This window comes from Marmota marmota, unplaced genomic scaffold (assembly GCF_001458135.2).
Source record: "Marmota marmota marmota unplaced genomic scaffold, marMar, whole genome shotgun sequence".
NCBI lineage: Eukaryota > Metazoa > Chordata > Mammalia > Rodentia > Sciuridae > Marmota > Marmota marmota.
In genome coordinates, this window is record NW_026000026.1 from 84,798,344 (window position 1) to 84,813,211 (window position 14,868).

The 14,868-nt window shown below is 37.3% G+C and overlaps 1 protein-coding gene across 3 annotated transcripts in view; it reads right to left on the reverse strand.

Moving 5' to 3' along the window:
* Megf10 (multiple EGF like domains 10) overlaps positions 1-14,868 on the reverse strand; it is a 162,440-nt gene that overhangs the window by 54,419 nt on the left and 93,153 nt on the right. For all 3 annotated transcript variants that reach the window (XM_048811821.1, XM_015486552.2, XM_048811820.1), the window contains exons 6-7: positions 2,395-2,641; positions 768-888 (exon numbers count right to left, since the gene is read on the reverse strand). In XM_048811821.1, the coding sequence (XP_048667778.1) occupies positions 768-888; positions 2,395-2,641 (368 nt within the window). The remainder of the gene's footprint in view (positions 1-767; positions 889-2,394; positions 2,642-14,868) is intronic.

The window sequence follows — 14,868 nt, forward strand, 5'->3', positions numbered from 1 at the left end:
GAAGCAAAGTGCTCTTTTTACTCAATGATTAATGAAGGAAACATACATTGGTCATTCATACTTCTGCCTTCGAGCAGGTATGTGCATAAAGCACCCCATAGAGATAAGAACAAATGTAATTCCAGATCTCAGATGAGTCTAATTGGCAATGTTCTAGTGTTGTGTCTTCCACCTAGCACTAAGCCTGTGAAATTGCTATGTGAAAACAGGGTCATGGTCAAAGTTTGGGAAGTGTCGTGAAGCATAGCTTCCCCCTGTATTATTACACCAAAGGCCCTGAGAAGTTTTACAGTACTTGGTATCTGGAGGTACACTTGCTTTACCCTTGGGTGTCTCCAGACTTACATAACCAAATTATGTAATACTTTTTCACATAACATTTAGAATAATATTCTCAAAGAACAACACAATCCACAAACCTAATTATGGAAATGACTATTAAATAACTCCAGTGTTTTTCAGCTCTTGCTATCGTGTGTGAGACCAGGTATTTGTCTCCTTTTTATCCTTAGGGGAAATACAGGACAGATGGCTGCTATTTTTTTCCCTAAGGATCCTTAATGTGCTTCAAGTCTAGGACTAAATTACCTTCTGCCTTCTCTGGACTAAAGGATTTGAATTTTTAAATTAATAAGTAATTTCAATTCTGGAACCTTTAACCATCATTGCTACTTTCTTTTGCACTAATGTCCTCCACAGGGTGTTTGCTTGAATGTCCTGGATCGGGTGACTTTGGGGGGTGGTGCGGGGGTTGAAAGGAAGCTCACCATCCAGCCAGAAGGGCAAGAGCATTCTCCAGTGACGTGATGGCACACTCCTCCATTTTGACAGGGGCATCTCTGCTCACACTGTGGGCCATGTTTGCCAGGAGGACAGAGATCTTCACAGCTGAGGGATTAAAGTATAAAAGAAGACACCATTACTTACCCAACCACATCATCCTCAGGTTCACAGATATAACAGTACCCAGGACCCTAAAACCTACAAACTTTCTCCATTCAATTATTATTCATTAATTAATTCCAAGAACATTAATCATATTGGCTGACATATCTTTGAGGGGCCACCTAGTCCTTCTCTTGTTTGGGGGTACTTTCTAATGAAACCTGTTCAGTTCGAGGGAAATCTGTCCTACCTGAGAGCACCTGGAAGTAAAATGGCCAAACATACATTGGTGACAGGAACTGTCCATAAAACTCTTACAAAGAACTTGCACTACAGGTAAGTCTACTTTTGTTAGTGTGTTTGTTCTAACCTCAAAGATTGTAGAAATATTTGCATATCACCCTCTTTGGGCACATATTGTTCATAATCAATATTCAATTTTCTCTTCTCCAGACTGACAAGTGTCCATTCTTTTAACCTATGTCATAAGGACCTTCTTCTCCAAGCCTTTGTCTTTTTTGCTCTCCTGTGAAGCCACTCCAAGTTTCACACACCCCTATTCAACTGTGACCTTCATGAAAATCCATAAAAGCAATGTTACCAATTAAATAGTGTGAGCTGATCGTCCATTCTTCTGAAAATCAGGGCTCTCCAGGATATTGCAGTTTTTTTCTTTAGTCCTGTTTCATAGACATTGCCACTGCTGGCAGGAAGTATTTACCTAATCAGCTGCATTTTTTCCAAGTGTTTGGTTTGGTGATTTACAAGTGTAATTTTCTCAGTAAGGAAACAAGGTTTTTCTCTCTCACTTTTTTTTTTCTTTTTTTATGGCAAATTCTCTTATTCTGTTTGCTAATGGAAGCAAACTTAAAAATGCCTTTCCCACAAAATAAAGAAAGTAATGGGAGGTTAACTAGTTGTTTCAATGTTCTCCAGAAAAAAAATTAAGGTATTTGCATTTATTTTACATGGATGTGATACATATATCTTTATATCCACAAAGCAACATATTTCCGTGGGTATTAAATAACCAAGTTAATCTTTTTATTATGAACTATTTGTAATAGAAAGTCCTCCTTTCCTCTTTTCTAAGATAATAAATCCACCCAGCTTTATCCAGCTAATTAATTGCCACAAAGAGCAGAACAACCTGGACCACTAACAGTCACCAGTAACAGTCACCAGTCACCAGTGAATGCAACTATGAGAGATTCAGAGCAGAAATGCAAATCTGCTGCAACCTCTCACAAATATTGCCATTCTAACTACCTTCACCTCACCAAAAGGGAAGCTGGAAAGCTGGCCCTAGGACTTTAACTAAGCTCTGACATTCAAAGCCAAACAGCAGGATTACCTAGTGGTTATCTCCTTATCCAGGCCCGTAGTCCAGACTGGTCATTAGCTATTCAGGCAGCAAGAGAAACCAGGCACAAGGAATATGATGGTGGCACAGCAGGAATGGAGAGAGTGGGTGGGTTTTGCCACACTGCTCAGCAGTGTGTCACTTACAAGGCTCCAGTGTATCCTGGTGAGCAACGGCATTCCCCTGTGACATGATCGCAGGTAGCTCCATTCTGGCACTGACATTTCTGGTGACAATCGTTACCATAGGTGCCCTGCTCGCAGCGGTCCTCACAGCGCCAGCCCCGGAATCCTGCAGCACAGTGGCAGGCCCCTGTGATGGGGTTGCACAGAGCCTTATTTTTGCACTGGCACCGGCTGCTGCAGTGAGGCCCCCAGTGATCACCATCACAGGCTGAGGTTGGAGAAAAACAGAGGAGGGTATCAGAGTACAGATGTGGATCATGACAAACTCTGCAGACAGTTTCCTCTCCTTAGAGAGAATGACTGGCTAACCCTGTCACCATTCCTTAACTGGGCACCAGAGCCCCGGCACCAACTCATGGCAATGTTGCACAAACATGCCTAGCACCAACTGTGCTACATCTTATACTCCATTGCTTAAGGATCATCTCATTTTCCAGTACCACTTCTTTGCCCAGGCTTTTTCCTGTACCCAGAGCGTGGAGTTTGATGTGGCTAGAGTAATGAATGAATGAGCTGAGGAGGCTAGGGGTGTGGCAGTGAGAGTAGGCTGGCCAAGCATCTGGGATTGATCTCAGATGGTGGCTTTTATACACGTTAGATTGGGATGTGGACTGCATCTTGAATACAAGGGACCAGTAATGAAGGATTTTAAACATGGACAGATGGTACAGATATGCTTCCTGCTAAATGGGAGAAAGGGCAGGAAGGGACTAACAGTGAGAGGCAGACAGATGGAGCAGGGAGAACTGCAATAGTTCAGATCAGTGAGGGAGCCTAATCCTTAAGATGACAGTGAAGATGGAGAAGGGACCCAGGGCAGCTACTGGGGAGCAGACTGACTCTGCTGCATTCTGGGTTTCTTTAAGGAAGAAACTGCAGATCTGCTTTCAAGGTATCAGTCAACATGTGTGTGATTGGGTAACACCAGCTACCTTCCAAAGAAACACAGAAAAATAATGGACTAATGTCTTTAATTGTACTGACCTATTAAAAAAATTAGGAAAAACCTGAAACTGAAAATGGAGAGCAAATAAAAATAAAAATAGGTAAGACACAGGCTGCAAGATAAAGTCAAAAGCACAAAAGCACAAAAGGAGGAGTGGGAAAGGGGGAACACCTCAGTTGCAAATATTCTAAAAAATTACAAAGGGAGTTGATAAACAAAACCTACTCAATATGTATTGCCCAGCCAGCATGCATTTATTTATTAATTAGATGCTATGAAAATCACTAGAAGAGAGGCACCCTATCTAAAGCTCTTAGGATAAATTGTTTTATGATTTAAAAAGTCGTTTCATTCCATAAAAATTTTGTAACTTCAACAGATCTAGACTGAACTATTATTTTTAAACAATAACTCTAGGTACACAGCAAACAACTCTTTAGAATTGCAGGATCCATCTTCCAATACTAGAGTACACCTTTGATTTCATAATATCAAAAGGTTTAAATGAATAATTCTATTTTTAATCAGTATGGCTTTGGTCTCATTAGTATTTTAATAAACACACTTTAACACAATTTAAAACAATGAGAGAGAATTATTGAACCTAAAGCAGATCAAGAAAGCAATTACCTAAGAACTCACAATCTTCTTTCACTAAATAAGATTAGGTAATAATTCCAAAATGAGCTTTAAGCCCATTGTCATTCATATCAGTTGTTTCTTTTATTGCCTCTGGATAGAGAAACAGAACTTGGTTTTTAAATTGTAACACTTTTAATCTGAGATCTTAAAGGAAAAATATATATATTTTAAAAAGTTACACGGTATGTTCCTTTAGGTCCTCTTAGCTTTCCCAAGTAGGGAAAAATTAGGTCCCCCACAGTAAATTCCATAGTCTTTTATAACCCATTTCCTGGTTTATCAATCCTTAAGAGTATGGGGGAAATTCTTCCTTCCATGAAGACAAATCTATTATCCCATCATGTAATCTTTTCCCCCTGTCTTCCTCACAATAGAGTTGACCCAGTTGATCACCAATGTGTGTATCATAAAGGATCTTATTCCTGATACATGAATGTAACCTTGACCCTGTTCTTTTTGAGAGTAAACACTGTTACTCCAGTACTTCTACTTATTTTCCAAAGGTTTATTTTTTGCTATTCTTCTGTGCTAAACCCTTCCCAAGGGTTTCATATCCCATATTCCAAGTTTTAGAACCTGAGATATTGAGTTAGTACCCAACTGCTCCCTATGTTCAAGGAAAATTTGTTGGTTGACATAAAAGACAATTTTAGCCAATAAAATTACCTTGGTAAGAATACCAAGATCATGTCAAAAGCACTTTAAAAAATTGTATTAGTTGAGTCTAGTTATTTTCCACTGTGGCATTATGATAAGAGTGAGCTCTGGACACACACATTTTATAGAACATGTTTTATAACAGCAGAGTGGTACAAAGAAGCAGTGAGGGGACAGAACTTGTCTCTCCTCTGCTTCATGACCCTTTTCTATGTCCCATTAAACAATTTCCCAGAAAAGCAGTCAGATGGAGACTAGTTCCAGCTCTATTTTCTTAGGATTACACACACACACACACACACACACACACACACTTCCTTAAGACATGTCCTCATGATAGAAATGAGTCTATAGCAGCAATTGATAATTATCAACATAGAAAAAAGAGTCGGGCCTATTAAAGAAATATTATCACGCCGACATGGTTAATTTCTCGGCTATATCTAAGCACTCTGGCATGCTTTGAAGTGACAGCTTCCCTGCTTTGGGCTGTGTTTTCCTGAAAAGCCACTGATACACAGACCTCACAATGTGAATACTGTACATCAATATGAGCTATTCTGAGGGTGAAAATCCACCCAGAGAAGTTTACAGACAAATAGTCAGGAAGTAGAGCAGGGAGGACACAGAAGCCTGGGTTGGATTCAGGCATCTCTGTGACTTCCTTTCCTTTCTTCAGATGTTGTAGTTAACTACTTCAAAACACTCATTCTTAAATGTATTCCAGTGAGTTTCACAGTCTACAGCTTAAAAAGCCAGCTTTCTTCCCTAATTCCTAAAAGTTCCAGGGTGTGCTGACTTTGTCTAGACAAGAAGCAGAATTTGCTCTTTATGTTAGTTCAGAATTTGGCCAATTATCCTAAGTTCACACACTATGTTTGAACAGAGAGTTTAGAGAAAGTCTAAATTCAAACAATCTGACATCTTTTTGTTAAGACTTTAATCTCAAGGGGCAGGATCTTCTTCTCCGCTCTACAAGAGAAAGTGACTGGCTGGTTACTCTCAGACAGCTAGAAAAACTTAGATAACAAGGAAAGAGCTGGAAGATCCTAAAGGGAAAAAGAAGTAAAGGAACAAAATTTTGTTTCACATTAAGTTGAAAGAAGCCTAAATGCTAGTGAATGATGACTCATTTTCAGCTTCTGGTTTCAGCTCTTACTGTGCTAACAGCTGGAAATGGGCTCTCAGATGCAATATGCCCAGATTCATGCAGATGTTTCTAGAGACAACTTAATGAGAGTCTCAGACAGGCACAGACAGCTTGCTCTAATAAGCTCTCATAATAGGTCAGAAATAAAAGGAATTTTAAACTACTGTGTAGAATCAGAATTACATAATCCATGCTCCAACCCTTAGTGAAAAATTGTAAAGCATTGGATTCTGCCAAAACAATGAACTCACACTGGAACCCTTAGGGCTGCAACTTCCAAAGACCCCAGAAAACACAGGTCACATTCATTGGCTGAGCTGAGATTTATTCAGTTGAAATCTATTAAGTACCTGCAATGTGCCAGATAAGGAGCTTCACCTATGGTTCAACAGACAACGATACACTACATCTCTAGAAGCTTTCAGTTTAATGGAACAGACATTACATTGTTAGGTAATAAAATACTGTGTATTTTATTACACAGGGAAGGATATGGATGAGACACAATGGGAAACACAGCAATGATACTTAACCACTGTTGGTGTATCAGGAAAGCCTTCTCAGCTAAAATGATGCCTAAGCGGAGTCCTAAATGCTGAGTGTACCATATTTAGATAAAGGAAGTAGGGGTGTGAGGGGGTGAGGTCTGCTGAAGGCATTACGCTCCGAGAAAATAATGCATGTAACAGCCAAAATGTCCATGAATATCATCATGGACTTGTATGCAATTGCAATAATTATCATCTTTTATACCTGTATGCATAACAAAAAGAAAGAAGTAGAACTGTATTAAGTAGAGATAGTAGACCTGTCCTCTCCCTCTGTCAATCCTTCCCAGTGTTCCAAAAATAGTCCATCAACCTCTATCCTTTAGGCACATTTTTGAAATCCAATTTAAGATGTAATATATTTTCCCTTACTTATTTTGTACTTAGATCACAATTTTTATTTATGTTTGCCTGTTTCATATCTTCCCAGTGAAATTCAATTTCATAGATGTTAAGACACACTGACACTCTTTCTTGATCTTAGCAGTTGTCAACAGAAAGTTTTGTACAAGCACTTCATGAAAGTCACCTGGTTGACAATGATGGTTGGATGCTTTCTGACTTCAAGGATGATAAACTGTGAAAATTTGTGCAACCTGAGTCATGAGTAGGATAATTATAATGTCAAGACCAATACAGTGACAATGCTAACCTTTCCCACCATGTAGAAACCAGCACTCTTAAACAGTACTACAGGAGAGTAAATAACCACATCCTTTTTAGAGACTTTTATATACTTTACTCTGGCAAAGTATTTTGAAAGCCTTCTGTCTAGCAATTCCTCTTCGGGGAATTTTTCTCAAAGAAATGAGTATATACATATGTAAAGACACTAACAACTCATAATAGCTGAATATCTAACTCATTAATAATACTGAAGTGTTTCCAAAGACTCTATTCTGAGCACTTGAGATGAAATAAGTCTCAGGGGCCTACGTGGAATAGGTACCATTGTTTTCCCTGTGTCAGATAAAAATAAAAATTAAAAAAAAATCAAGAACCAGGTGACCTGCTCAAAGTTTTACAGATAATAAAAGATTGAATACAGACATATTGTCTCCAGAGTCTATGAATGAAGCTACTATATTTTACTCTCTCCAAAGTTGTAAGGATGTTTATCTCAGCACTGTTAATAACAAAAAAACAAACAGGAAGCAACCTAATTTTCCAGTAAGAGGGGGCCTTTGAAAAAATTACATGATCGTGCAACAGAATACTTTACACAATTAAAAGTTATATTATAGAAGTGTTATAGAGTGCACAAGAGTTACTGACCACCATGCATATTGAGCCAAATTACAAGGGAAAAAAAAGGTCTTTTAACGAGCATGCCAGGCTAGGAGCAGATTCGTGCCTCAAAGAAACTCCCCAGTACCTGAATTTGGGAAGTACAGAGTTTATAAAGACAAAAACCATAAGAACAATTGAGGTACACGTAGGTTAGAAATATCTGTTCAGACAAATATTTTGATTACATAAGAGAATGTTTTGATTACACATTTCAGAGTCATTTTGTTATACTTCAGGGCCATAGTCAGGGACAAGGGAAGATCCTCCTGTACTGTAAACATAGATACAGCTATCAGGAGACTGAAAAGAAAACATTTTAAGTAAGCATACAATGGAGTTAGGTCAGAACAAAATGGTGTTACTTTGGTTCTATTTCATTTCAGAAGAATATTTAATGAACTGGAAGAATGTTTGCAACATCATAATTGTACAAAGTAGATTAAAATTTGTATGGAAAATATTCAATTTTAGCAATGTATTAGAATGAGCCAGATAAAACTGTCACTAATTTAGGTTAAAAATGGCCAAATACAGCAATTACATATGGTTGGACTTGATATGTGGAGGATGGGAGAAAAGGGAAAAAATGACTAAGACAGGGAAACAGTGGGACATTGAACATTTGCACAGTAAAATGGTACCACTGGGTATCTCTGTGTCTTGAGATTATGTTTGCATTTTCTCTCATTCACTTAGTTTAACTATCTTCTAAATGTTCTACAATAAGTATATAGAAGAAAAACAACTGTACTAGCCAGCTCTCCATTTCTTTGACCTGAGATAAAAGATTTACCTGAGACAAAAAAACTTAAAAGGAAGAAAGATTTATTTTTGGTACACAGTTTCAGAGATTTCAGTCTATGGACACTGACCTGTTGCTTTTGTGAGTATGGCAGAGCATCATGGCAGAAATGTGAGGCAGAGGAAAGATGCTCACCTCATGGAAGAGAGAGAAAGAGGAAGAAGGGCCAGAGTAACAATATCTCCCTCAAGGGCATACCCCCAGTAATCTCACCTCCTTCCTCTAGACCTTAGCTCCTCGTTTTCATCACCTCCCATTAATGCCGTCAGTTGTGGACTAAGCCTTTAACACATAAACTGTGGGGGACATTTAAGACTCAAACCAGAACAACCATCAAGAAGTTTTATTTTTAATGATTCTATGTGCTGAACATTTATATCATGACAAGATCAGTGCTTCATGCTTTACACACCTCTTTCTAGTCTTCCTGACATTTAAAGCAAGATGAGAATCTTCATCACATATAGCACAAAGAGAATATTTAGGATTAGAACATTTAGATAAAATGTCCAAAAATGCCCAACTAGCAAGTGGTGGTATCAGTACCTAAACACAAGACTTTCTGCTCACAAAATAACAAGTTCTTTTCATGAGTCTCTTCTACAATGGGAATACTGAAATTACATTTTGTGTAGATAGAATATCCTACAATTATGTTTTTGCCCAACATGATCCATTAAGGCAGAGCAGCAAATGATACTGAGCAAGACTCTGTGATTAATAATTGACTTTAGGAGTTTAGGAAGAGTTTAAGAGGACTGAAAATAGAAAGTTACTTTAGAAGTGAGAACATTGAACATTTATCAAAGGAAAAATAAGATTCAGGATATGGTCATATTTGAAGAGCTTCTTCAAGTTGGTAAGAATTTTATGCAAACAAACAAACAAAAAACCTGAAAATGCACTGTGAAAATATTACTGAAGCTCTTAGTTTTAGGAGCATACAGACCTGAAAACTAGGCCCATGTAGCACCTGACACACGAGCATCACTCAAGAAATACTTGGTAGGTGAATAAAAGTGATTGTGAATGTAGAGAACTGCAACTTTTCTAAGCAGAGAAGTCCATAAAATCATTAATAAAGATTCCAGGTATATTTTCCTCTCCTAACCTATCTCAAACCCTGAGCCCAATTCCATGTAAAGAAGATGGGGAGGGGGCATATGGAGGTATATAAGTTGGGGAGAGAATTTCTAAGAGATATCAAGTTTCTAATGTGCATCAAGCATTACTGGAGACACTACAAAGCTGTTATTTAAATCTTACAATAACTCAATGAGACAGGCATAAGTATTACAATATTTCTATGCACAAAATGAACTCAGGTGGTAATATGCTCAAAGCCCCATAGTATTCAAGTGGCAAAGTGAGAGTTGAACCCAATCCTATCAGTGTGGTGCCTCCAAAGTTGCCATCTGCCCCCACACCATGTTGGCCATCCCAAACAAATGGTGGACACCAAATACAAAATTAAAATCAGTATAGATTGATAGTTTCTGCTGATTTCCAAATGGGAAGATTCTAGAACAAAAGCCTCACAGCTGAGACTTAATACTTGGTTGACTAAAATGACAATTCCCAGGCTTTAAGGTATGTTAATGAGAATAGTTATGACAAAAAAACATACCAACAAGTCCACAATCACATTTGACATAAAAACAAATAAACAAAAAACAGGCATTGGGTAGTCTTTGAACACATGGAAATAATCTATTAAGTCTCCTGCCTTCATGTAGACAAAGGGCAATGAAAGGAACATAATGAGAGAGAAACAGAAATGCCAAACTGAGAAGCGCTCTGGAGGAAGGAATAAGGGCACGCTAATGCATTGTCTCATCATCCAAGGATTCCTTCAGCTCCAGGAGATGAAATCATTTTGGCTTTAGGTGATGTCTACCTCCAAATTCACCTTGTTATAAAATCCCTCAATCACTCTCTGGCTCAAGGAAAGGGTATAACCACTGAACATCAGACAGACCCAGGGCAGGCCAGGCCACATGCACTTCACAACTATGGAAACACGGGCAAGGCTCTGACCCTTGTTATAACTAACTTTATTTTTATAAAATAAGACTAGTGGAACACACTAACGATACAAATTGCACTTGTTGTTGTGTGTGGCACAGCACTGATCCAGTAGCAGCAGAAATTTTATTCTGTGGTTTGCATATTAAAACATTCTACTCCTAGGACAATTTCCACCATCTGTAGATGAAGCTGGAACAAGAAGTCTGATATTGGATTTTATTATTTGTTTGTCTTGCATCAATCATTCATGCCAAAAAGAATGACTTGTTTCTCACAATGCAAATTTCAAAACTAAAGTTACTAAGTAAAAAGCAATCCCTGGACCCCTCATTTACTTTTATAAAGGCAACCAGAAAAAGCTCAGATCTGCAATGACACTTAGCACTACCTCACATCCTTTTTATAATTGCCAATTAAAAATTGGGTTTGGAAATACTCCACTTATTGATGACTGTATGTCCAGCAGTATAGGCTTAGACATGGGGCCTATATATGTAAAAGGAGAAAAAAACCAAACACATGAATTTCTTAGTAACCCCCACCTTAGTGTAAAGAATAGGTTGTCATAAATAAAACCCGTGAAATTCTACCAAATTAGTGTGCACCAAACTTCAGACTGCCTTGATTTTGCCTCAGCTTATCTGTGCCCTGGTTTACCAAGTAAGGCCTCAGAGGCAACCTTGAAACATGTTCTGAACTTCATGATGCTTCGTTTAAGTAACTCATTCTGAATTACAGAGAGCAAAAAAAGTATTGTTGTGTTAGATCTAAACAAATCTAGATGAAGCGAATAGGTCAGGATTTATTTTAATAATTCTGAAATCTAAGCCTAATTGTAAAATTACATGGGGATCAGCAACCATGGGGATAGATTTTTACCATAACCTTACAGGTGGATGATATACTGAATCTTAGAAATCAAGCTCATCTGGGGAAAGAGATGTCAGCTTTCATTGTATGACTACCCTCACCAGGGTTGCTGTTTGACATAACTGAGGCTGTGAGTGCCCTTACCATGCAAAAATGTCAAGTATCTCTCAGGACATATCAATGTCTGCATACTGACTTGAAAATTTTTACATGAAGTTTGGCCATGGATGCTCTCCATTGACTTTAACAGGAAAATCTATGACTACAAGAGAAATTAATAGGAGAGAACATTCAGCCCTTAATCTTCTAAGATCCAGGCAAAGCACAAATAAGTTACTTTAAAAATTACTTCTACAGAGTGTTTTTTTTTTTTTTAAGAAGAAGAGAACAAAATAGTTTTCTGCTGTCTCAGAAGATAGGAAACCACGGTTCTTCCTGAAACACACACCCTTTCTTCTTAAGCCTCCATCCTCAGGGTCTTTTATCTCCCTATGATTTCATTCCTCGTGCTTCAGGCTAACAGGGCTGTGGTGTGTCCTTCCCTTTGTTAACACAGAAGAAAAGACCCTCATTCAAAACATCAAGCGCTTTAAAAATAAAACAACTTTGTAAAGCTTCTCCATCCATGAAGAAGAACAATAAAAATATATTTTCCAGATCCCCTGAAAGCACTAAAACCCCATGTCCTTCACATGTCAAAACCCTCCAAGAGCTGACAGAGTGCCAGCAATCACCACGGACAACCACCCAGTGCCATTTAGGTTAATTTCATTCATTGGCTGAAAAAGAATCTTTATTCTTTGTTAAAAATGTTTGTTAAATGAATTTCAAAGCATGAACTGTCATTTTATAACATCAGTGTAGGTTTAGCTCAAATTACGAACCAGAAAAAAAAAAAAGATGTGAGATGTTTGTGGTTTAAAGCACCTAAATATATATGTGGGTGTCTCTCTATGAAAGCATATTGATGACCCTAGATCCTACTAGTGGTGCATAAAAATCTCAAGGATATAAATTATGGGCTAAGATTAAGTAAGGATTTGGGAGTATTACATTTATTCATTGACATCAAAAGAATAACAACAACCTTGGGAGTTGTTACAGGATGACTTGTTTTATGAAGTCTTATCCTATTTGTATTATTTTGCTTGTTTATTCTTTCATTATTGTCTTATTGTTATAAGCATCTCCTCTGGCTACTAATCATATATACTGAGCATGTACTACTTGTCACTAACAGAGACTAGCTAGGATTTCCACAGTGAGATCTATCATTTAATAACATGCTCAGGGTTCAAGTGCACATGATTTGAAGAACACAGAGGACCTATGTCTATATCACCCTTGGACACAGAGGAGGGAGAAGAAAGGGAGAGAGGTTTTCACAGAGGAGGTAGGGCTTGAGATGAGTATTGAGGTATAAGGATTCAAGACCACCGTGGTGCAAGTACTTACCACCTTCATAACGATTTGCCTAAAATCCCACGATAAGAAAAGGAGGCCCTCAATGCTAAAAGGATGATTTGAAACTTTTAATATAGTTTTTTTTTTAGAAAAATTTAGTCTCCTGAATACAGGAGACTATATATAATATCATGACAAAGGCCCAGGCATCCACCACTGAAAATTAACTGTTATGAGCATCACTGCATCACTGATTGCCAGAAATAATACACTGTAGAGAAAGCAGGCCTGGCTTCCAGTTCCTTCTTAATCCCTTCTCTAAAGGTAACAATGTCATGGTTTTAGTCTGTTTCCTTCTAGTCTGAGGGTGTGTATTTGAGCATGTGTTCAGAAATAATACATGGAATTGTCTATGTATTTATTAGTTTTTACATAAAATACATACAGGAAAAAGCACATCACTATGCTTTTTCTGCCCAATAATATGATACCAACATCTCCCAATATTGACATATCTACTAATATAGTAGAATGTTAGATAGCAGTGCATTGTAATGGAATATTACCTTTAATTTTTCAAATCAACCTGTTGGCATTGAGGGTTTTGTTTTCTTACTGTGGGATTTTAGGCAAATCATTTAAGGTCTCTGCCTTTAGTCTCTCATGTCCAAAATAAAGATAGTAAGTATTTGCACAATGGTGGTCCTAGATACTTAGCCTTCAATACTCACCTGAACCCCATCTCCCCTGGGAAGCCCTCACTCCCTCTACTCCATAACTATTCCCCACTGTACAGCATGTCACCAGATTAACAGCCTCACAATACATTTAGCTATTACCCATACTTGGTCATGTTATTTCTATGTCTTCCCTATTACAAACATGCAAAGATTATATCCTCCTCCATACATGTATGCAAGGATTTCCCTAAAGTATATACAAGAATTATAAAGAGGGCTGGGTCTATAGCTCAATGGCAGAGTGCTTGCCTACCACATGGGAGTCACTGGATTCATTCCTTAGGACCACATTAAAATAAAAACAAAGTCATTCTGTCCATCTACAACTACAAAAAAATTTTTAAATAATTATAAAGAGTTAGAAATAAAATTGCTGGATTGTATGGTGCACACATACTAAAATTTACCCAGAAGAAAGCCAAACTGACATCTAAAGTTCCTCAGATAATCTACTTTCATGGGAGTGCTATATGAAAACTTCCTTTCACAACCTTACTAACTCTTGATATTTTTAGACTTCTTAGCCTTTGCCAACTAGATGGTGAGAAATAGTATCTGTTCCTTTAATCCGCATTTCCCTGGTTATTACAAACACAACCATGTATATGTTAATTAGCTAATCAGGTTTTCTAGCCTCTGAATTGTCTTCTTGTATCCTTGGCCTATTCAAAAATAAAAGGGATTTTTTTCTTATTAATTTGCAGGAGTTTTTTTCACATTTTCTATATACTAGTTAGTTATTTTATGTAGTACAAAATTCTATTCCCAGTCTCTTGCTTCTATCTTTAAAAAAAAAAATCCTTCTCTCTTGAAGAAATTTTAAAATTTGATGTGGTCTGAATAGTCTAAGAACTGACTTACAGAATGAATAAATCTGTTTATGTAGTACTAATTTTACAAAGTAAGGTTATTTTTTAAGTGGCTGATTTTCTTGAATGTATGAATAGAATATTTGGGTTATATACTAGGCTAGAGTTCAAATCAATTCCATTAAAATGTGAACTTTCTTTGAAAGTTCCCTCCACTAGTTTTGTGCAATGACAATATCATTCAGTTTTCACACAATTTTTAAAAATGGCATTAGTTTATGGACCAAGAGGTATGCTCTTATAACCTCTACCATTTAACCTAATAGATTAGCCTTTATAAGTAAGATTAAATATTACCATTTTATTATTTTCTATCCTTTATTAGTTTCATGCATCTTAAGTACGTTTAATTTGCTCCAGGCTCCAAGAACAAATGCTCAAACTCTTTGAGATCAAGTAGATTTTCTAAGAATTAAAAGATGCTCTGACTATAGAAGAATAAAGGGTGATTAGTTTTTTTAAAAAACAACAACAACAAAAAATGCCTCT